The sequence below is a fragment of the Hemiscyllium ocellatum genome (assembly GCF_020745735.1).
Source record: "Hemiscyllium ocellatum isolate sHemOce1 chromosome 27 unlocalized genomic scaffold, sHemOce1.pat.X.cur. SUPER_27_unloc_4, whole genome shotgun sequence".
In the NCBI taxonomy this organism is placed as follows: domain Eukaryota; kingdom Metazoa; phylum Chordata; class Chondrichthyes; order Orectolobiformes; family Hemiscylliidae; genus Hemiscyllium; species Hemiscyllium ocellatum.
Window position 1 is genome coordinate 685382 of NW_026867509.1, and position 25646 is coordinate 711027.

General features: G+C 39.7%; 1 gene segment (V, D, J or C); it reads right to left on the minus strand.

Moving 5' to 3' along the window:
- Positions 1-20801: 20801 nt before the first annotated feature.
- On the minus strand, positions 20802-22120 carry LOC132808240 (T cell receptor alpha variable 8-2-like). The segment is given in 2 exon segments: positions 20802-21169; positions 22066-22120. Coding segments are annotated over 2 exon segments (423 nt in total).
- Between the last annotated feature and the right edge of the window lie 3526 nt (positions 22121-25646).

The following is a 25646-nucleotide window of genomic DNA, read 5'->3' on the forward strand; positions in this document are numbered from 1 at the left end:
GTTATTTCAACTCTTTAATCAAGTGCAGGCATCAAACACCATGTGGTTATAAAAAATATCGATAATTGAACCATGGTCAGTGATATCATCGACATTTAGAGAGCAGGTCAAAGATTGTAGGCAATGCCATTAATATTTTTACTCTAACAGCTCCGAAACAGCTAAGAATCACCAGACACATCGTCAGATTCAATCTAGGGTATCTCCACCTTCAGCGTTCATTGCATGCTCTTTGTCTCTTTTCCCCTACTTCACTCTGAATCAATTGTGTTCTTGGATTGAATGCTGACAATCGATCCGTCTTGTTCTTGGTTGGACAAGCAATGATAGAATTTTCTGCATTGCAGAAGTGCAGTCAGAAAGCAACATGGAAAAATGTCTCATACTGTTCCTCATTATTGATCCTCTCTCAGTAAGTATCTCTTTCGCAGAAAAGACATTTTTGCTGCAATTCAAATGTTTTTGTTGGTCAATGTACGAGTGACGATTATGTTGATCAACATAAGGCTAATGCTCATTGTCGTGTTTTACTTTTTCATATTTTCGAATGGAGCCAGCAGGGTACAGTGTGACAGCTGTTTCCTGGAATGAAGTCTTGAAGAGGAAAAATGTCAGACTAACCTGCAACTTGAAGACCAGCAGCTCGAACCTTTTTACGTACTGATAGATTAATCAATAGGCCAGACTAGGTAAGGATGGCAGTCACCCCGCTACAGGACGTGAGTGAACAGAATGCTTTAAAAAAATGTTCCTGTAAATTGATTAACAGTCATCATTAGACTCTGAATTAAAGACATTTATTTCATTAAATTTCCACAGTCTGCCATGGCTGAATTTGAACACCGCTCAGCCAAGTGTACCTGGATTATTCCAGTGGAATCAGTATTAATGTCACTCCGCCATTACCTCCCCTGTGTGCTTCAGCCCTCCTTCTGACTGATTACTGAATGATATTTATTCCTCGGTTTGTGCAGTGATGTCTCTCCTCTAGCAGAGAGTAATTTGATCAAGCACAAAATTGTTAAACCACAGGCTGATATCGTCCATGTGCAGTAGCAAAGAGCTAGGATATGGGTACGTCGTGGGGGCTGTGGACACTTCTGTCAAATCTTCCAGAGACACCGGACATCCAACCATGGAAGATAGAGGAGCCAATTCAATGAATGCAGAGAGAACTCCAAAATGGTATGGTACATTCGAGTTGGGCAAAAAATGCAGGATATACAAACATGCATCACATGAACAATGCTGGAGGAGATTTCCCAGCATTATTACTATTAATCTGTTAACTCCGATCCTCAGAAACCACATTGGGATCCTGGTTCAAATCCCACCATGGCAGTTTGTCAAGTTGTAGTTCAATCAAAAGAAATCTGGATTTAAGGGGCTTATTAAAGACTATGAATTAATTGTTCAGAAAAAAAGATCTGTTTCACCAGCTTCTATTCTTACCCAGGCCAGAGCATATTTTCGTGCAGATCCACAACAACGTGGATGTCTTTGAACTTCCCTCTGCAATGGACCAAAAATAACATAATTTTTAAAAGTACTTGTGTCTTCAAGAATCATTTCTAATTTCTGCAAATCAGCTTTGCATTCACAAAGCTGTGTGAAATGCATGGACCCGTTCTATACGAGCAAGGAAATGACAATCGAAGTCAGGACACTTTCCAATCAGTTTTGTGAGGTGAATCAAAGTGCAAAAATGAACTTTGGATCAACAGAATCAAAAATGTCTTTGGAATTCCCAAATTCACCTTTTGGGTTAACATCTGACAGTGCTTACGACATTGAAAGGAATATCAGTGCATTATGATTAATAAGACGATAGTTGCAAACTAACATTGTTTTTGTTAGGTTTTATTATTTTCAAAACTTACAAAACTTCATTAGGAGACTCAGTGGATATTTCAATCCATTCTTTAACTCAGCTCTGAATTTACTCTGTGTCCCTGTATAAATAAATGGGTTGATACAGGAACTCAAAAACTGAAGCAGGTACCCAGTTTCCTGTTGAATGAATGCCGACTGACTTAAATTGAAACCTGAGAAATAAGGTACATTCGCAATTCGGACATAGATTGTAGTTATAAAAAATAAAGAATATAACAGGATGAAGCTGCCCGAGATGGCGAAGAGTAAAACCATGGACTTTTTGCGTTTTTCCATCTCTGGATCCCTCTGATGTTCTCCACTACTCTGAATTCGGAGTCTCCTGCGGGATCTATTGGCCGCAATAATATGTCTTACAGTTAGAGCGTTCAGAAGTAAAATCAGAATGAATGGAAGACAAGGGGTTAAAATGGTACGAATCCAATCATAAGCTGCCCATGCAGGGGACGTATAAAATATTAATTTTATGTTGCAGAACCAGGGTACATTATTAATAATGTAGATAGGTTCATTAATAAAAAACATAAAGGCACTTTTTATGCAACTGAGTGCAGTCACTATTCCAATAACCAGTGCAGCTGTCCGTTCCGTGCAGTACTTCATTTTCAGTTTCTGACAGGAAATGGCCACAAATCGATCAAAGGTAAAAGCAACTGTCAACCATGCTGAGCAATCAATTGCTGTGTATATGATGGCATCACGTAGACTGCACACTGGAGTGATGAACAAGAAGCTTGATGGGAAGTAAATTCCAGCAACACGGTTTAATATTACAGCAGTTACCACGACCAAGAGATCTGCCCCTGCCATGGACACCAGGTAATAAATGATGCAACTAGAAAGGCCACATTTTCTTTGAGAAAGGATCACAATCACTGTCAGGTTAGCTGTCATAGAAACATATATACATGTTTGTAGAAGTAGAGGAGAAATAGAATCTGATAACAACGGATAACGAGAACTAATCTATGAGATTTTGAATGAAATTGATATTTTTGAGACATGAACTTGAATCAAAAATCACAAATTAACATCCTGACAGCTAGTTCTACTTGCAAAGTGATCGGCTTAGAGTGCCCCCATGGCACAATGGCGAGCCCTGATGTTTCACATCACCAGGGACCCACGTTTGTTTCCAGCCTCGGTTGATTGCTTCGTGAGATTGTGCGTGTTTCCTCCAAGTGCTCCCTTTTCCACCCAAAGTTCCAAGTTGTACAGGCTAGCTTTATTGGCTACGCTGGATTATCACATAGTGCTAAGGAAAATTTGGGTTAACTGTGATTATTGTGGGAATACAGAGAGTGGCCAGTGGGTCTTCTGAGAATTCGAGCACAGTTAATGTTTTGAATGGCCACTCTCTGAACTTTAAGGAGAACATGATTCAAGATTTGAATACAAATAGGTCAATAGAAAAAGATTACAAATTAATATAATAACACAGATCAGAGAGTAAACTACCTCACAATCATTTTCACTAACCAGAAGTAAAAGACATTAAGATACTATAATGGTCAAATTGGCAAATAATGTGGAAAATGTATTCTCGCTGAAAATTTGATAAATAATCCAAGAGAAATCTGAAAACTGAAGAGAAAAAGGATCATATTTTTCTGAACATTAACATTTGTCGCATCAGACAAAGTACTGTAAAATCATTCGCCATTGGAAAGATCGACAGACAAAAATCAGGAAATGTTCAGAGATTCATAATAAAAATATTGAATTCTGGGAAACAACGAAAAGTTTTGAAAATTGTTCATCTTGTACTGCTTACTTATCCAAGAAAACTCAACGCATTATTTTATTACTTTATTAAACAATGTTCATTTTAAATTGGGAAATACGTGCTTTTTAGTTTTTAACGTCGTTCATCAAAACATGCCATCATTACATTTCTACGTATTTCCATGGAAGGCCTGGAAATCAATAAAATATAAAAAAAATTGTATGTTGACTCAGCCAAACTGTTAATAGTTGGAAAACTTCAGTTAAAATGGAAATTGTTTGCATCTACTTGATAGAACACTGAATGGCAGACCAGCTATGGTATCCAATCAAACATTGCAGTCAAAACCATGACTAAGATGCCGCCACAACAAAGGAAACCAGCTGATACTGATAACACTAGAAACATGGAGTGCACTCACCGAAATAATTAATTGATACAGAAAGAAAAAGGATGAGAGAAAGAAAGAGAATTTCAGAGAACGAGAAAGAGAAAGAGAGGGAGAAGGCCGTTTCATATGTGATTAAGGGGGAAGCATCCGTTACTATTTCAACCCCGAACAAAATCACCCGACCATTTTGGAGCACTCGGTGTTGGAGGCAATTGTTTAATGCTGGTCCTAAATTAGAACTTACTTCTTACTCCATCAACAATCATTCTGCCAAGAAATTTTCTAATATGTTCATCAGGCCCATGGAATGTTAATGCATTCTGGTAGAATTTACCGTAATAAGAAATAAGGAATTTAAAATAAAAAGAAATCAACACAGCAGCATTGAGTAGATGACGAAATGAATGCAGTGTGATGTTGTGACAACCATTCATTTGGCATATTAAAAATCAAAGTCATACATTTGGAAACGAACAAGGACACAGTTTCTCGCCGACTGATAATCAAAAGTGATTACTTGCAAAAACTTATTGTAACATGTTTCGGTGTTAAAAAAGATATGGTGGTCAACTTGGTCAATTTATCCTCAAGTTGTGAAAGCGAGTATCAAAAAACGTGACTCCGAATTTTGAGTGTGACTGTTGAGTCGCAGCAATTCTCATTCTGAGCTTCTTAGTTAATATTCAATTAGCATCTTCTGTATCAGTCTGAATGAATGGAAATAACTGTTCGGGAGGACTCGATTGCAAAACGAGCCTCCTACAAACGGAACAATCCACATCCCTATCTTGGCGCCCAATAACGTAGCTTCAATAAATTAATTCATTATACCGTTAGAATTTAGTCATTTAGTTTGAATCTTCTCTATCAATGAGACACTTTCGTTTATTATTCCACCACTTCAGAAGGAATGACACAAATGTGTTCATATTTACATGGTGATTGCTTTTTGCCCACAGATATGTTGTCAAATTGGCAACGAGTAACAGCTGCATATGGATAGCAACCTACAGGATATTCCTTCAAACTGAACAACATTCAAAACAACATAATGGTTCTACCCTTTTACATAAATAACAGGAAGGTCCTTCACCTTTAATCATAGCATTAGGAACACAAGGAATCTTCGTATAAACTGTAATAACACTGCGCCAGTGCATCAAAAGACAGTTGCAATGCCATTTGAAAATATATACTTATGCAATAATAATAATGCAGTAATTCACCCACAATAGCATTATCAGTGACATCCTGTAATTGTATTTAAATTACGATAAAAGTGTGATAGTTCACACGTAGTGACTCGGCCCGTTAAAATAACAGAAGTGCATTTATTTTGTCTCATGCTCAAAGAATGTGCGATTTATGACATCGTTCAAACAATCGAATGATAACCGTCACAAGAACACAGCATCAAGTTAAAGCAGAGAAAGCACCTTGACAACGTGCATTCCTCACTGTCAGAAAAAAATGCCGCGTTTAACGGAGTGAATTTCTAACATGCATACTAAAAATAAGCCATACAATTAAATAAGGTAAATGCTCAAATGGCGAACTAACATCGTTATGTTTGCCAATGATGCTGTGAAAACGAAGTTTTGCAATGGAATGGAAAGAAAATCATAGAAAATTAAATTGGAACCTATAGAATGCTTCAGGCAAACTTGCAGCATTGATAGAACCAAAGAATGATACTCTCACCTCCAAACTAACTCGAATACTTTACCTGGAACACCGAGTGCTCCGAGGATAGGATAATAAATGGCAAACCCCACACCTGCTGGTATTCCGTGCATTGTTACCAGAAGCTCTGAATGCACTGTGCAATCCCCTGAAATACTCATTGTTATGCATAATAGCAGGCTCTAGGGAGGTCGTTAGTGGGTTTCATGCTTTGAGCTAATTAAATTTATTTCAGGAAATAACGTAGTGCAGCTGTTGTTCGAATGAAATTTGTTTTAAAGGATTACAATGTTTTTCCTCCATGGGATTTCACAAGGCTGGAGGTTTTATTGTCAGAAGTAAAGAAAATAAATATTAATAAAGCTATTTGTGTAACAAAACAGCGTATTATTTATAAGTATGTCCTAAAATCCTATATTTTGGTGAGTAACATTGTGGTGCTGTCTATTTAAAATATCATTACTCTAGTAACAATTTAACATTTGCTTTCAAATTACGTATTTTACTTATTACAACAAATACAAACATGCTTGAGGCAAGAAACCACGAACAAAGTTCACATTTTATTACAAATATAAAATATTCTCTGCAAAAGAATGGAAAGGAAGGGATTGTTGCTGAGACAGAGCCGTTTGGTTTTGAGCTATTACCTCCTCAGTTTCATAGCTGCATTTTTAACAATGGCCTTAAAAGTCGAGATCAGATCAAAATTTAAACTTTTCCTATACTCATGTGACATGCATTCACAATGGTCCACGAGAGAGAATTAAAATAGAAATTTCATGCAACATTAAATCTTAATAATAGCATTTTGTGAAACCCACAGCCAAACTGGATTAGAGCAAAATTGATATGATTCTTTCCGATTGAGTGTGGAATCTTCAAACAAAGGCTGTAAGTGACTGATAGAGAGGCAGAAATAAATTATTGAAACATGATCCCACTACTTTATTCCACCATATGATCGTTTCAGTATTCTCTTAACCTTTACATGAGGCATACTGATCTCTCCTCTATGTATTATTTTTGAATAAAGTTAATTCTTGAAAATTAAATGTTATGTCAGCATTTTGCCATTAGAAACACTGACTATTTTTGCAAAAGAGAACTTAGTTGTACGAGTCAAACAAGATCAACAAATGTTCGAATCACAAAGTAAAGTAACGATATTAGCACAAACAACACATTGCTGTAAGTGCTCAGCATAACCTGTGACAGAGATGAATGATCCATAAGTACTGCTCCTCCATTGCCCAAACATATTTCAAGAAGAACGGTGAGTTTTCATTCCCCCGTAATTAACTGACTGCCAAAAATGTTGTGCCAATACAAAACCAACTTTGCCCAGTTTTGGCAATGTTCTGATGCTATTAGGTGAATGACTGAGGAAGCATAACGTGAAGATTGTCAGAAGGTTCTAAAATAGCCTTTTGAAGTAGTATCAATATGCTCCATCACTGTTTACACAAGAGTGTGCTTACTTCCCATTTTCAAAGAGTCCACCTATCAATAAAGATTCAGTATGCACATCTCTTTAGATCTGTCAGATCCAAATCTTCTGTCTCTGATTGGCAGAATTGGACGTATTGTCCCAAGTTGTCACACGTGACGCAATGTTTTGATTGTCTGTGAGTATGTGTGAATTTTGCACATCTTGGATCAGATTAATCACCTTCAGAAGAAAGCACACCGGGATACTGAAGTTCAGGCCAGTTTGGTAAATGTCACTAGCAGGCGAATGTAAAGAAAATGTGGCATAATTGACACAGAAGAGGAGGAAGCTGAATTGAATTAATCAAAACAATAGACAAGAGGAATGTAGGTATGTTAAACAAACGCAGAGCGATCTGGAAGATAGAGCATTGTGCCTAAATATTTGAAATTGTCAGATACGGCAGGAAGAGTAAAAAAGAAGTATGTTATCTAATTGCCAAGAGTAACAGAGTACTGAGATACAGGAGGGTGTCACAGACCATGAAGTATGGTAAGTTAGTACTGGCATGCGGTAAATAATTAGCAAGTTTCGTAGAACATGTTCATTTTTGATCCATGCAATTCATGGAACCACAGTTTCACGAATGTTAATCTGCCAGATGAGGAAAATCAGCAACTTAGTGTCAAATTCATGAAACTTCCACACATAACCTGTGCATTTGTGCAATCAAGAAGAGTCCATTGTCCTTCTGTATGTCTCAAGTAAGACTGTCTCCTGCACCTTCTAGGTTGTTCACCCATAACTGATTGTGTGGAAAATAATTTATTTCATTGTCATGTTGCCCTTTTTTATAACATGTTTCCTTGAATACGAGAATATCATTCTACTGTCATGTGAATATTGCACGAGTGCAGTGAAAAAGTTTTGCAATGTCCACCTTCTTATGACGACATGTTAGGAAACAAATATTTCAGTACAATTCTTGACTACAGCAAAGAAAAAGAAACATTTGCATTATTATAACGAGCTGAAGAATAAGTTTATAAATACAGATAGCCATTACATCAACGCAGCTCAGCATAGCGTTCCAGTACGTGGGTCTGAACGAACGTTCCAGCTCAGTCCACGAAACAGCAGCAATCCTCGTTCCACATTAATCTTCAGTCCGTTCCATACAGGCATTCAATTGCTCCAGAGTAAGTCGTGGACTGCTTTCCCCGCACTGGTGTCAATCTATGACTCACTGCCTATGCGATGGCCCATGGTTGCTTTCTGGGATGCTGATGTGGGACTGATTCTCTGTGCTGCTCTTTTCACCTGCTCCAGTGCTGACAGCCCACACGCAGCTCCGGGACTCGTGGCCCACTAACTACGTCGGGGCTGGTGCCTCACATGCTGCTTCAAGGCTTGTGGCCCACGCACCTTCAAACCTATGGCTTCTGGCTCTCTAACATTTTCGGTGCGGGAACAGTTTCTCCCATTCTATTACAAACAGAAACTTCTGCAACCATAGGAAGATTCTGTTTCAGGTATTACATTTGTTATGTTTTTCTGTGTGTCAACATAATTTTCGTTGCATGCACAGTACTGCACTCTTTATTTATGATGTGTGTGAATATGTTGAAAGCAGATCGCCGAAATTATGCTGAACCAATGTCTCGAATTGACAGCTGAAAATGTGTTGCTAGTTAAAGCACAGCAGGTCAGGCAGCATCTCAGGAATAGGGAATTCGACGTTTCGAGCATTGACAGGTTGACTTGTGAGGTCAGCACGGATACTGGAGATTGTCTGTTTGAGGTGAGAAGAGAAAGAGCCCATTTGACTGACGCACATAAGACCTTGAGAGTCTTGGCAGCACAAACACGGAAAGAATGTCCTCTCCTTTCGGAGACTATTGAACTCGAATCCACGGGTTGATGATTATGGTTTGAGCATTCAATTTAGAGATAAAGGTGACGTCTTTTGTCACAGGGACTATAAGGTTTTTTTTTAAATTCTGTTTTCTAAAAGGCACTGTAAGCAGGTCTATGATTTTTTTTCGGTAATGTTAGATAAAATCCTTGCTTTCAGAATACACATGCATTTTAATCGGGGTAGATGAGAATATGAAAAATTCAGATAAGTCTTGATCTTTTTGAACAACAGAATAAACAGTTTTCAAACCAGGAAGTTTGTACGAAACCCAGGTTAAAATGAGGATGTTTCCATATTTTGTTCCAGGATATTGACAATCGACTGTGTTATCAGCTGTGAGAGATTGGACTGAAACTCATTGACTATCTCTGAGAAGCGCTCGTTCTGAGTAAATATTAAACCATAATCCTGTTAAGCAGTTCAGGAAAATGCTGATGGCCCCCTGTCAGTAAAGGGATGTAGTGAGTGGGGGTTTCCTGAATGAGAAAAAAAAACCAACGTCCTGGCCCAACTTTTTAAACGCAAAGAATAGCATCAATGAAACCACATGACCAACTTCTCAGCTCATCTCTCTGGGTGCACGTAGGAAGGCAGACTCTACTCACAGAACAGTCTCCAACCCCACTTCCTGCAGGTCAGAATCATATAGGAGAGGATGTCACATCCAGTTCAAAGGACTTGCCTTAGCAAGTTAATTTGATCATTCTACAGTCTTTCAGTCCAGCTCTCAGTTCCTGCACTTTGAAAGATTTTTCAGCTTCCAGGCTGTATGAAGCATCTGCTGAACCTGGCAGCAACACGATGTGAGTCCTTGTCCTTACACTGTTTGCCTGTTTAGCCGGAAAGTACAGATCCAACAATCTTACACTGTGCCCATTTGGTACAGAGCTTCATGAATCCATGAAAAAAAAACAGACATCGTCTCTGGCTCAGTTCCATTTTGCGGACTAATATCTCCTTTTTTTAATTTCCAGGATGTGTCTGTCATTCAGTGGTACAGACTCCACCAGCATGCATCAAGGAAGAGTGTCAGTCTCCCACTATCGACTACATTTTCTATGGTGGTTTCTTTGCATATCCTTTGCAGCAGGGCGAATTCGTCAGATAAACAGACTGGAACAGATCGGGGCCAAATCTTATCTGGAGGATGGTTTGTTTTGATTTCAAATAGAATAGAAAATGCATTTTCGCCAGACGCTCAGAATGTGAAAAATACTGCCACCTCTTATTTTAAATCCTTGTACAGTTATAGCAGTAAGTGATGTGGCTTGGCCTGGCGCGATTTCAAAACTGCCTCTGCAAATTATCACAGAAGAATGTGAAAATTCGAAACCCATCACCCCTGAGCAGCCCTTATCACCCCCTCTTTCCACCAAATCCGCTGTCCTGGTTCTCATAAAACTGGTTTGTCGTTGTTATGGTTTTTAACAATTCTAAATGCTGAGGGGATCTAGTAGTGATGTGTTTTATGGGATAATCGTCAGTGAAACGCTGTTGGGAATGACTGATGCCTTTCAGGATTCACGAATACCTGATGGCACCCAATTCTGAAGCTCGCACCTGAAGTCGCTTTTTACTCAAAAAGTCCACATCTGACCAATACCGGGAGATTTGATGCTGTGCAGAAATATTGTGTTACTGGGTGGAGCCACACAGTGGATGAGACCTAAACAAACATCATACACAATTGCAATAGATATTCTGTTGACCTGTACCCACAAATGCATGCGGAGAAGTTCGCATCCTGGTTTGATTTTACTGTAATTTCATACTTCTGTTCTCTTTCTTTGACATTATTCTCAATTTCTGCGAAGAGTTCATCTCCAGTTCACGTTCTCTGAGATTTTAGAATTTCCTCAAGAACAACTTGAATTGATGCATTGTATCAGACTTGGAATCGAGTGCACTGATTCAACTCTCCTCAATACTGACGCAGAGCCAACTGGTGATTTTCGCCCAGGACATTAAGGTGTCATTAGTTCTTGCATTTGTGTGACCGAGAACATTGTCATTGTAGTGTACAATGGAACAGTAGATGGATCCAGAACGGAGGTGACTGTCACAGCTGGCAAGTAACTCCAAACCCGACCGTGTTCAGAACTGTCTAGGAAAAAGCGTACTATTATTGCATTCTTGTGATCTATACTTCTTCAATGCAATTTCAGCTAAATTCAACAGATTTCTGAGAGACACGTTTGTTACAAATTTAGATTTGAGAGCAGAATTATCTGCATGTGTGAAGTCTGGGAGTGACACCCAAGACATGGGCGAATAGGTGTTGTTGACCTCATTTGACACATCCTTGTTCAAAAGGGTCATCAGATGATGCAACCATAATCCCAGTCTCTCACTCTCACTCAAGTTGATTTGTGTAAAATGGATTCAGGTTACCAAAGCTGTAACACTCACTCACACGTGTTGAGTTGAACTTTGCTGTGAAGACAGGAATGTGTTAAAGGAGCTGTCTTCTGTGCAAACGATTTCTTCCCAGTGCTGTCAATGGGAATGTGGAACTAAAAAAGAGCATTTCCCTTTGCAATTATTGGTATAAAGTCTGGAGGGGTACAAAGCCGAGAAAATGACAGAGGGGGCTTCAGACATCATGACTTTAGCACTATCAGAATTTTATTACCGGGCAGGCAGTGACTGAATACAGCTTCATTCTTTGTGACATTTCTTTCAGTTGCGACTATATGTGCAATTATTTTCTTCCTTATTTTAATGTTTGAGATACTGGTTTTGACTTTCTTTTTACCTCGGATCTCGAATTCCACAGTGAAGTGCCAACAGCGAAATTAGAAAAGACTCCAACTTCCTCTCTATGTTTCACTTTTTCATTCATTTGAAAGCAGAAAATCGACGCAGCATCTAATGATTTGACTACAATCTAGATCCTGCCCGTGGATGACAACTTGCCAGTCTCGGGCTGACAATACATAGTCTTCACTGAGTTTCGAACTCAGCGTCTCCTCTTGGCTGTGGCTGGTTTCAAAATATTATCGAATTGTCACTGCAAATGTCTCTGATGTGCCTTCATTTATAACTTGTTTTCAGTCTTCTAGACTGTCTGTTGCCATGCCAATCTTGAACGAGTTTCTCATACAACTGAGGTCATTGATCTAACAGTGGTGTAAACAGTAGAGATATATACCCATCATTTGTATGATCAGTGCAATTTTATCTATTTTTAGTAATTACAGAGACGAAATAATTTTGAAGGTTATTCCTTTGCTGATATTGTTTGTTTGGCTTTTCTTTCTGACGTTATTGTAATGTTATCTGGTGTTTGGTCAGAGTGTGGTGTCGAGGGTTGCTTTTCGAATGGAAGGACTGCGACCATCGTTGTGCCACAAGGCTCGGTGCCGGTCTCCCAACTTTTTGTCATTATGTATATATGATTTGAATGTGAATAAAAGAGATGTAATTAGTAAGATTGGAGGTGAAATCAATATTTGTGGTGTAGTAGACAACAATGTAGGCTAATTCAAAATACAATGGAACGTGGATCAGATGGGCTGATGGCTGAAGGAATGGCAGATGGAGTTCACATTAGATAAAAGTGAAGTGCAAAAATTGAAAAGTGAAAATCAGGGCAGGTTTGCACATTTACTGGTAAGGTTCAGGGGACTTTTTCTGAATAAGTGATTGTAGATTGCAGGTTCCTTGTTCTTTGAAATTAGATTCAGATGTAGACAATATCGTGAAGAAGGCGTTTGGTACCCTTGCCTTTTTTTGTCAGTGCATTACATATCCGATGTATGAGACCACATCGCAGCTGTTAAGGACATTGTTTAGGCAAACTTTTGGAATACTACGTTCAAGTCTGGTCTCCCTGCTATAGGAATGATATTGTGAAACTTAAAACGATTCAGAAAAGATTTATACGGGTTTGGCCAGGCTTGGCGTTTTTCAGATGTTAAGGTACGCTGAATAGGCTGAGGCTTTTTCCCCGGAACGTCAGAGGGGGAGGTGTTAACTTACAGAAGTTTAAAAAATCATGAGGAAGATGGATCAAGTGATTAGTCAACGTCTATTTCCCATGGTAAGGGAGTACAAAACGAGAGCGCATATGTTTCAGTTAAGATGGGGTGCGGCAGGTTGTAAAATGATGTTGGGACACCGTTCTCATGCAGAGTGTAGGGCATTCATGGAATGAACTGCCAGAGGGAGATGTATAGAACATAGAACAATACAGCACAGAACAGGCCCTTCGGCCCACGATAGTGTGCCGAAAAGTTGTCCTATGTACCTATCCAATTGCCGCTTAAAGGTCACCAATGATTCTGACTCTGCCACTCCCACAGGCAGCGCATTCCATGCTCCCACCACTCTCTGTGTAAAGAACCTACTCCTGACATCCCCCTATACCTTCCACCATTCGCCTTAAATTTATGTCCCCTTGTAACACTCTGTTGTATACGGGGAAAATGTCTCTGACTGTCTACTTCATCTATTCCCCTGATCATCTTATAAATCTCTATCAAATCACCCCTCATCCTTCACCGTTCCAATGAGAAAAGGCCTATCACTCTCAACCTATCCTCGTACGACCTATCCTCCATTCCAGCCAAGATCCTGGTAAATCTCCTCTGCACCCTCGTCAAAGCTTCCACATCTTTCCTAAAATGAGGCGACCAGAACTGCACACAGTACTCCAAATGTGGCCTTCCCAGGATCCTATACAGCTTCAACATCACCTCAATATTCTTGAATTCAACCCCTCTGCTAATGAACGCTAATACACCATAGGCCTTCTTACAAGCTCTATCCACCTGAGTGGTAATTTTAAAAGATCTGTGAACATAGATCCCAAGATCCCTCTGCTCCTCCACCTTACTAAGAACCCTAGCGTTAACCCTGTATTCCGCATTCCTATTTGTCCTTCCAAAATGAACAACCTCACAGGGCTGAACTCCATCTGCCACTCCTCAGCACAGCTCTGCATCATTTCTAACTCCATTTGCAGCCGACAAGAGCCCTCCTCATTATCCACAACTCCACCAATCTTCGTATCGTCTTCAAATTTACTGACACACACTTCGACTCCCTCTTTCAAGTCATTAATAGAAATTACAAACAGCAGAGGACCCACAACTGATCCCTTCGGAACTCCACTTGTAACTGGGCTCCAGGCTGAATATTTACCATCTACAACCACTCTCTAACTTCAACCGATTAGCCAGTTCTCTATCCAACTGGCCAAACTTCCCACTATCCCATGCCTCCTGACTTTCCGCATAAGCCTACCATGGGGAACCTTGTCAAATGCCTTACTAAAATCCATGTACACTACATCCACTGCTCTACCCTCATCCACATGCTTGGTCACCTCCACAAAGAATTCAATAAGACTTGTAAGGCAAGACCTACCCCTCACAAGTCCGTTCTGGCTGTTACGGGTCTTGCAGTTACAACACGAAAAGTCATCTGAATGCATATCTAAATTGGAAGGATTGGGAGGTATATGGTCCAAATGGTGGCAAATGAAGCTACATTAATTTAGAATATCTGATTGTCATGGACGGGTTGGACTGAAGATTCCGAATTTTACATCCCTGATTCGATTATATTGAAATTCAACTGCTCAGTGAAGGGTCACACTTACAAATTGAATTACTCTGGATTGCATTATGTTAACTGTATCTTATTACAACTCGGATTGACCTAATTAAACGTATCTATCCCTTAATGGAGCCCATAAGTAATCCGTTTGTTAGACGTTTGAATACGAAAGGCTCAATGCATTTGGAAATAATGCAAATGATGATGTGAAGACAGGTGAACCACCTTGATATACATGAAATTTACCGCCCTACTCAGGGCGGAATCTCCAGTTCAGATTAATATACGTTTACATGATCAACTTTGATTTTTTTTTAACACCGCTGAGTATAGGGTTGAGCAGCTATACACATTATTTTCAGCGTTAGAACAGCCTGGGCCTTATCTCTAAAGTCAGTGAGGATGAGAAGATTCCATAGAAATCTTTGATCTGGAGTGAATGAATTGCCTGTGGAGACATTTGTTCCACTGTCTGTCGCTCCAGAACAAAACGCTGCACAGTACAGCTGTATGAAGTTCCAAAACAGCAGATGGATACATTGGGAGGAATGCATGCATACAGAGACAGATTTTGAGCATCCGCAATTCCTTGCTTTATTGTTTTGGTGCAAGTTATAATAGAAAACACAGCAAATAATTCTTCTGATGATATCAAAGTAACATTCTGAAAATAAAAAATTGGGAAAATCCATGTTTACTTTTGTTTGCACATTTCAACGAATCGAAACACTGCACAACTTAAACCATTTATGTTTGCAAATGAAGCCACAGCACACTTTATTCCGATACCTGAGACACACAGCTGAAAATGGTTCCACTATACAGGATACATTCCAAGCATTTTGTTGATCAAGTCTTTTCCCGCTGTAGTCAGTTGCAACAGTATGAAGAACATTGGGAAAATGAGCTTGAACAATCATAGGATCACTCTATTTGGCCTATTGAGGCTACACCAAACCTCCAAAGAGCATCCCAACCGTACCCACTGCCTTCCCATCGAATGCTGTATTTCCAATGGCTAATTGTAATCACCTAGCCGAAGCATAGCCATAGAGCAAAGTGTATGCTTAAACAGTTCATGTTAGTCTGAGATTCCTACATTATCAGAGACTTAACTGGATATTATTTGTCTCTATTTTGATTGGGAACATTGATTGCAGCCAACCAGGAGACTGGCATAAGAATATGAGCTTGTATGCAGCGGGCTGTTAAGATCAGTAATGCACAATCAAGTTGCTGGTAGATAGGAATTGTGTTTTTTTTTAATCTCGAATGTAATCGGATAAATCTGTACAGATAAAGAAGATAGTAATTTGAGCAAGTAGAAACATAGGGTAATAAAAAAAGCAACACGAATACGTCATTCAGCACCTCGAGCCAGTTCTTCTTTTCAATGTAATTCTGGTTGATCAGGGAGGTCAATACAATAATCCTACCCTCTTCCCATATCCCTTGATCCCTTTGGATATAAAAGCGAAATTCGATCGAGCATTCGTGAGGGAGAGAGGTAATGAAAATGTCTATGTGAGAGAAAGATAGGGAGCTTGTGTATAAGAGACGTAGATAATAAGATTGAGCATGCAAGAGAGAGAAGGCAAGATATGAAGAACCGAATTGTCCCCGAACACTTCATTCCCAATATCTTGTTGCTTATGCAGCTGTCAATAGTGGGAAATGTTCCAATTCCTCTGGTCAGTTTTTGTCTTTAAATCTCAACACATTTCAATCTGAGCCATAGAAATTGAAGAATATTAATAACTGACTTCGCTGATTATGAGGCTTGTGAATTTTATCATGCCAGCTGATGTCCCTGTTAAAGACGGGCACAACTGGCAAATTAAGAACTAATATGCGGCGTGATCGCTAGTGCAATCGATAATGCGCTTCCTGCTGCATCTGGCGATTGCATGCTTGATCCTCACGTGCCTCCAGTGCATTTCTTAGACTCAGTGTTCATCACTTGTCAAAGTAGACGATTTTTGTTGTACTACTTAAAAAATTCACTGGAAAATAGCTGATGAGAAAAGTTGCTGGTAGGATTCGAACATGTGCAAGGATAACATTGTTGTTGCATTTATATTGTGGTGACAATCACCAGATGAATGCTGATAATGTTGGTCCAAAGATCGTAATGTGATTTCACCATCGAAAAAAGCGAATTGACCTGGACTGGCTCCGCTATGATCCCAGAGTTTCCCTGTAATTCTGCTCCTTCTCGTTAATCAGACCTTCGAGGAAATAATAGACTGAGATTGATAGATGAAGAGAAGGATCGGGTTTTGTGGATCCCTATGTAAACCATCCTCGGGATCAACACGTTTTAGATCGTTAATATATGAATAAGAAACAACGTTTTGTCGTATTTTCTTATGCAGTGCATGAGGACGTCGCTGGTAAGGCAGCGTTTACTTACCACTCCTAAAAGTGGGCAGTTAAGGCTCAACCATATTGCTGTGAGTCTGGAGGCAAAAATAGGACAGACAAAGAAAGGATGGCAGTTTCCTTCCCTAAAAGACATCAGTGAACCTGATGGGTTTTTCCGACAATCGACAATAGGTTCATAATCATTATGAGATAGACTTTTTAAAATTAAATTCAGATTCTACCATCTATCAGAGCAGGATTCGTAGCTGTGCGCCCAGAAATTAACCTGGCTCTCTGGATTAACAGGCCATCAGTAATACCAGGAGGTCATCTCCTCCTCGACTCCACCTACATTCTCTGATGAGGGTCAACCTTGTGAGGCAAGAGAGGGATCACCGAATAACAGCAGGTATAGTTCAGATACAAGCGAGGGGTGAGTATGATGAATCTGAAATAAGCCCTTACTTTGGAATGAAGAAACTTGGTCAATAAGTAACTGTGAGAAGGTGAGGACTGCAGATGCTGGAGATCAAAGAAAGTAGTGTGTTGTTGGAAAGCACAGCCTATCAGACAACATCCGAGGAGCAAGAAAATGCTGAAGGGCTTCTGCTTGAAATGTCGGTTCTCCTACTGCTCCAGTACTGCCTGACCGTCTGTGCTTTCCAAGCACCACTCTCTTCGACACATTCGTAACTGTTCCAAGTTGTCCATGCAAAAGAATAAGAATAGATGGAATAATGTAATTAAAAGCAACAGAAGACAACAGTTCATGACTGACAACAAAGATATATCAGTGACGAAGAATGATACTACTAAGAATATAAACCAATCATTGTTAACTCAGAAAGTTAAATGAAAAAATTGAAAAGTACATGTAGACAGATTAAGGCGCAAAAAAGATTTTTTTTTCTCAAAGAAGTGTTGAAGAAGGAGGTACACTACAAGAAACAATCAAAACCGCATCTACTTGTTTAATAAGTTAGTGACCGTTCAGTATGAATTTAATGGGTTGAATATAGAAGGTGGAAACAGAGACAAACCAAACCAGTGATATCGTCTCGTCTCAGGTGCAGAACCCATTTAAAACAGCAACTTACTGATTAGGACAACTCCATGCAGCCAATACACACAGCAAACAGTTCCTGGTAGACTTGAGCACGATAATGCAAACTTTCCGTGTCACTTTTCAATTAATACAAAAAGAGAGAACAGACTTTTTTGTTTGATGTATTCGACCAGAAGACGAAAGTGGGCTCTGTGGTAAAATACAAATAAGAAATGTTCTTCTCATACTTACTTTGCAAGTACATAGTACTTCGTTACTTATCAGAACTTCAAGCTTCCATGTTAATCTGATGCTTTCTTTTATACTCTGTCAATAAATTTGCTCAATGTCTCCTTCAGCATTACCCTCTAAACCCACAAACTCTCCACTCAGCATAAAGACAGCAAAACTACTGGAGACCAAGACACTGCAACTTTCACGCCAAAGCAAGCACACTATTCGAGTTTGAATCTCAGCACGACTCTTGCACAGCAAACAAGTCAAACTTCTGACTCTCCCTTCCTAATCACATTGAGATGTACCTTCACGAGATTAACTGTCAATGGCATCTTGGCAAGATCACTGGCGTCGCAATCCAATTACTCTGATTCGAGTTTAGACTTCTTGGACCTATCATTCCATTTGGAGGTGTTTGATTGCTAATTTTCATAATATAGAGTTAAAGCCCAGTGTATGGAAATGACCGTGAACTTCTCATTGATGTGCTTTTAACACTTTCTTGAGCAATAGCAATAATTCCTTGTTTGTTACTCAAACCTTCTTGGAATGAAGAGAAATTTGGAAATATTATGATAGGTTCCCTTACTCAAATAAATATAAATTCTGAATCCATAGGGTTGCTGAACTGCGAAACAAATGATTCCTCCATTGCTTTATATGTAAACGTTATCTTTCATGCTACTCCTGCCCTCTGATGGTAGCCAGTTATATTTTCCTTCGCCACGTTCAGAGAAAGTCGACAACCTCGAGTCAGAGAGTCAGAGAGATACAAAGCAAGGAAAGAGTGACTTGGACGACTAGAAAACCGAAACAAAATCTAGTAACACTTGAAAGCATATTGACTATATCATTCATAGCGCTTCATATTCATATTCAAATTATCTTTAAAATGTTTTAATTATACCAGCCTCCAACACTTCATCGCACTCCAACGGACTCTATGAAAATTCAGCCCATGCATAAAAATGTTGCACTCTAGGTCCCTTCTAAATCTTTTCACTCTCACCTTAAACTTATATCCAACAGTTTTGTAGTCCCTCACTTCACGGAAATGAATTGTCCATTCAGCCTATCAATGCCCCGATGATTTCATATACCTCTATAAGATCAACCCTCATCCTCCGACCCTCCAGGGAAAACAGCTCCAGCCTGTTCAGCATCTCACAACAGCTCAAACCTTCCAACACTAGCACATCCTTGTAAATCTTTTGATCGTGTGTTCAGCTTGCGTGAAGACATCCATACAGTAGTCATTAACAACATGGCATGCATTTCCAAACTAATTATTTTCTGATAGCCATCATAACTGTTGGGCATTCCAAATGACTTCTATGAACAAAGTTAATGCGCGAAGTGAACAGACTGCCTGTAGGGGAGTTCAGCAGGGTTCAATTCCAAAAAATATTTCCATAATCCTGTAGTATGGATATGTTGGGCCATTGGGGTGTTTCTACACTGTTCTCTGACTGACTCTAACTGTTGGTTCAACGTCTTGACTGAATCAACAGGAAGTTAAGACATTATTAGTGTTGGTGGTCCTGAGTTGTCAGACCTTGTTTTGCAACACTGGACAATGACGTACTGAGACAAAGACTGAACACTCTTATAAACTTTCCGTGCAGCTGCCTCTCATAAACTCTCATGACAATTCGTGGTTTCCATCAATAGGTTTCAACACTCCTATAACGAAAGAGTTATTCAGAATTGTGCAGAATGTGTTATCTCCTGAGGGGTGCCAAGTCCCAAGTGCGACCCGTAATCTGCAGAAGCGGATTTAACTTGATTCGAGCATCCACATTCAAGAATGTCTCTTTCGTGACTCAGTTTCAACATAGGTTTGTTTTATATCAATTGTCATCTGAAGAGGAACCCCGTTGTTCTTTACGGAAGTTAAATTTGCAGTAGAAAACTGCTGGCAAAGAATGAAACGTTTACATGTAGGATGAAAAATGTTAATTTCCATCCAGACGAACAGCAGAGTGACGAAAACTTTCACTGGCGGCTCGGACTTACTACTCAGTCATCAAAATATGTTTTTGATTAGGTAATAGTTTACCGATGTGTATTAGATCCCGCTTTCTTATTGACATATTAATCAAGTCTGCATGATTCTGGATCACTGAATCGATCCTTCATCATTCTAGAACTGGAAGAAACGCCGTACAGCGGCAGTACTCAGTAACACGCAGTGCTTTTGATGTCATTATACTTTCACGAGTGAGTGATTATTACAATTACATGGCAGGCTATTACCTCTCAACCGAATCCTACAATTCCCCATGTCGTTGGAGGATTCGGTTTAAACTCGACTGGTTGCTGCATTTTCTACACCACATCATCATTGAAACATTGAAACACCTTTGGGCATCTCAAAACGCACAAAAGAAGTTATTTGTACGTAATTCATTGAACTAACAGTATTACTCCATTTTAATCAGATTACTAACTGTTAAATTTTGGTGTTCATACGCGAGGTATATGCTATCACCCTGAACTCGGATACCACTTCAGATCCGCCCCTATTCTCACTGTTTCGTTGACGTGCTATCATGTGCAGTTGCTGTCTGACAGTTTTTGTACGGGGTCAGCCATGTTCCGAGTCTCTGTGGGGCTCAGTGCGCAGTAATACACTGTGGAGTCTGTAAGTTCTGTTTTCAACACATTCAGCTGGATAGTGCGGTTCACATGATCAAACTTCGAGGAAATCCGGTCTTCTGGAAGTCTGTCTGCGGTGCTGATATATTGGCTTCTCTTTACGAGAAATTCCATGAAGCCGTTGGAATGCTGCCTGTACCAGAACAGGGTAGGATCGCTACTTGTTGTAGCTGTGTAATTACAAAATAACAGGACATCATCCCCCTCATTCACTGCGATTGCATCCGGTCGTTGCGTGACGGAATCTGCACAACAAAGTCCTGTAGGAGCCAGGAGTGAGAGTAAATTTTAAAGATTACTTCACAGAGTCATGGAGATGTACAGCATGGGAACAGACTGTTCGGTCCTACCAATCCATGCCGAACAGATATCCCAACCCAATCTGATCCCACCTGCCAGTAACCAGCCCATATCCCTCTAAACTCTTCCTATTCATATACCCATCCAAATGCCTCTTAACAGTTGCAAATGTACCAGCCTCCACCACTTCTACGTAAAAAAAAGTTGCCCCTTCGGTGTTTTTTATATCTTAACCTCAAACTATACCTTCTAGTTGTGGACTCCCCCACCCCAGGGAAAATATTTTGTCTATTTACCCTATCCATTTCCCTCATAATTTTATAAACCTCTATAAGGTCACCCCTCAGCCCGCGACGCTCCAGAGAAAACAGCCACAGCCTGTTCAGCCTTGAATCAGCCCGTTCACCTTGAAAAGTAAACAGAGAAAGAAGAGGCAGGGAAACTAGAAAAGGATCAATTTCATGCAACTCAGCGACTGGAACTGTTATGGACTTTTACAGATAAAATAAAATGTTTTTTTTTTAAAACACAGGCCACACTATTAACGACATGATTTCCCATTCCCTTTCCGAGAGGATAATTGAAAACAGTCGTTGAGTTTAAAAGTCCTTCCTTTGTCACGTCATTTCAATCGCTTCAGTCCTGTCTGGATTCCCAGCCAAGCTGTTCCCCTGTCATTGTCCAAGCGTAGTCGTTAATTTCTCCCAGGCTTTGTATAGTTTTCGGAAATCTTAGACGCAGGTGATTTTCATCTGTGGAGAATGTGTTTCTGCCTTGCTGTTGCCCGAAGTGCTCAAATCAATGTATATCCCGGCAAAGACCTGAAGCATAAAAGTTCCACAAGTTTTGAACATACCATTTAGAAGAAAAGTTGCAGCTGTGAGTAGTAAACAAACAGTTCCAGACGACATGTTTGTACGACTATCACGTTGAATATGAGCCGAACTGGCCGAAGCTAAAATTGTTTTCGTCAAGAGTTGTGAAATGATTGACTAACTTCCGGATCTCTGCTTATTGGTTCATTATTGGCAAAGACATCTCGTGACAGACATGAAACTTGGAGCTGCTTCATTCTTTAATTGGACCACTTCAACTCTCGTGTGAGGACCGTTTCATGCCGTAACAGTTGTGAAAAAGGGAGCAAAGTTCTGAAAAACGGCTTCTGGTACTCAAACGTTGATTGTTTTTTTCTTCACAGAATTGCCAGACTGTCTGAATTTCTCCAGTTATTTTCGCTATTGTTTCAGATATGCAGTAAGTTCTTTATTATTTGTTTTTAGTAAAAGTCAATTTGTTCACCTAGCAACACGGTGATGTACAGAGTTTAAACCACATGTTGTCCTAAAACAGTTATTATTTCTTTAGGCAACGCTAAAAGAAGTAAAGTTGTTCATGTTGTTCGACTATCAGGACTGGAATTCCCCAGTGCGCAGAGCTGCTCGCTGACGATGAGAGTTCCCTGAAACCGATGTGGAAGCTCTCTGGGTCTGAGACATTTGGATTAAAATAACTAGAGACAAAAAAATTTCAAAAAAAATCAATTTATGCAAAGGTAGAATCGAATGCAGCTTTCTCTGCATTTGCTGGCAAACGTCATTGGCTGGCATGGAAAGTTCGTGGTTAGTAAGTCTGTCACACGGCACTAGGGTCGCAGATGAAATTCTAACTTTGGGTGAGGGTGGTCATGAAGATTACACGCTCGTGATGTGCTCCAGGTATGCGCAAACAGTTCAATGATGTGCAAGATATATGGACTAGCGTGGGAAATGCTTGGTTAATGGAATGGGATAGGACAGAGTGCATGTTTTCAGTCGGTCAGTTTGGTTTCAATAGGCTTCATGGTCTGCTTCCGTACTGTAGTGATTCTACGTTGTCAAAAGTCTTGTATAACTTTATCTTTAATTATCGCAAATGTAACTTATGTTTCTATGACAGATACAGTGTGTCCAAATGTTTGCTCACCATCATATTGCCGCGCATTGTCAGCGATAAACATGATTATTGCCACTAGCACCCTTAGAAAGGCAACTGATCCGTTAAGAAATTGAACATTGCAATCAAATGTTCCTCATATGAATGAGAATGGTAAAAGACGAGAGACACACGTCAACACACCATCTAAATACTGACTAAAGTGAACGTACTACTGACAAGTTTATAGATGACACAAAAGCATATGGGACGGCACATGGTGAGTTCTTTGAGTCACCTTCAACGCGTGCCATCCCACATGCTTTTGTGTCATCTGTAAACAAGTAAGCAAACACATAGACTACAGATTAGCGCCCTCTGGTGGGATCTCTGTGAAATTTATGGATGGGCAAAAACAGATGTTGAATTTTCAGGATATGTTCTTGAGATGACTGGATTGCATAAGCATTGACGTCAAAGGACAGGCAATCATAATTCCTTCATGTTTCGTTGAGTTATGATTTAATCTGTTGTTTAAAGTCTGCACCACATGCTCGCTGCTTTTTTTTCTTTCTTGCTATTCTCCTTCAATGGTTTCTAACCATTCTGTCCATGGCAATTATTATTAATGTATTTCCCAGAATTCGATTTTCTACTTGGATGTTTATGACATGGAAATACATTGCTCCTTCTCCTCCATCCACATATCCAATTGTTTTCACTTCTGTTGATCTTTCGATATTTTCTGCTGTATTCTGGTCTCATTTCCCTTAATTTAGATATCTGGATCACAGAATTAGCAACACGGATGTTTCAAAATAAACACGAAGTACTCTCAAGATCTGTTTATCATACTGGATGCCATTTGTCACTGTCTACCATACCAGCATTTTTGTTCCATCCACAAATTAAAATGAGTATTTTCTGTATTCGCAACGAACTCAGTTATATAGATGACAAACCCAAAGAGGACCCAATACCTGAGGATGGCGAATCATGTGAAGGCGAACCTAAATGTAGGGAGTGTTCCAATGCATCTTCTACATTTGTCCAGTATGATGCCAGATGTCGTGCATTTTGAAAATATTGCTGGCGGACTGGTTCCTAACCACAGCGTGCCTCGAGGAGGGTGCATATTGCTCTCTATAGGATGACGCTGTTGAAAGTTGCAGGAGGAAGATGAAATGCCTGCAAATCAGGTTGCTTTGCCACGGATGTTGTCGAGCATCTTGGAGTGTTTTGGAACTTCTCTATTCCAGATAAGTGCGGAGTATTGCATCATATTCCAGTCTCCAGTTCACAGACGGTCATTATCTTCTGTCACATGGCGTTCCCAAACTGTTTCCAATTTTGAAATAAGACTGCAATTAGAACGCGAACGACCCTCCCGGGATTCAAGATGAGAATCAATGATCTGCGCAAACGCAGCCTTATGGCACTATCAATAAACTCATACAACACTTTGCTGTTGATAGACAGTGGACTGTTGGGACATTAATTGGCTGAGTTTGTCTTGTTTTTATTTCAGCGCAAAACAACATATTTGGCCAGTATTCCAGGTTTTCAGATAAATATCAGTGTTGAGGATAAAATCGAATAGCCTGGCTGAGGGCACTACTATGTGAAAACACTAATGTTGGGAACACCACCAAGAATACGTTCTGTGCCATTGCACCTCAAATTTCGCCTCGAAAGTCTTGTTCAGCATGGATTCATCAACATGAACATTCAGAGAAATGAGAGGAAAGTGTGTCGTCAAAAAAATTTCTTGGCTACGTTGCCCTTGTGCCGTGGAAGTTCATGGGTTTTTGAGCATTTCAATTTTGGTCACTCAAATGGAACGTACCCAGAGACGATGATAATGTTGGTATGTGGGGCATTCTTTAGTAAATATGATGCAATATGTTTCACTATGAGAGGCCGTTCTTTGATTTGCCTTTGGGACAACTTTCATGATATTGGCACCAGCTTCCAAAAGGTAGCGTCAAAGAGTTTCTCGTCGACTGGGTTAACATTCGTTATCAGTAGTCTTCCAATTGCAATTCCTTTGTTAGGTTGATTTGATTTAATAAAAAAGATTTATGAAGCCATTTCAAGAATGGTTAACAGCTAATGTACTGCTCGTGTTTCTGGAGTCACTCATTGATTAAACGAACCTCGAATGGCCGATTTCCTTATCTAAACAATAGTAGTGAATATGTTTGAGTTTTAACGGTGATTGCATTAATTCTGCTGTTTGCTGATTTCAAATTCATGATTTGCCATTGTGGCATTTGATTATTACGAGGTGATTGGCATTATCACTGCTCTAGTCGTTGTACTCCATGTAATAGTGTTTGTTTAGGCCCTTGTTTTCTACGTTAGTGCCTACATCCTTGACATGTGTCAGTTTCTGTCGCTTTTGTTTCAATAATTTCTTATCATTTTCGGACAGGTCTGAAGCTTCTTCATAAATATGAAGGTCCCATTGGAGCACTAACTGAGCTGTCTACTATTGTAAAACAATTCATGAAGCAAAAGCTATTA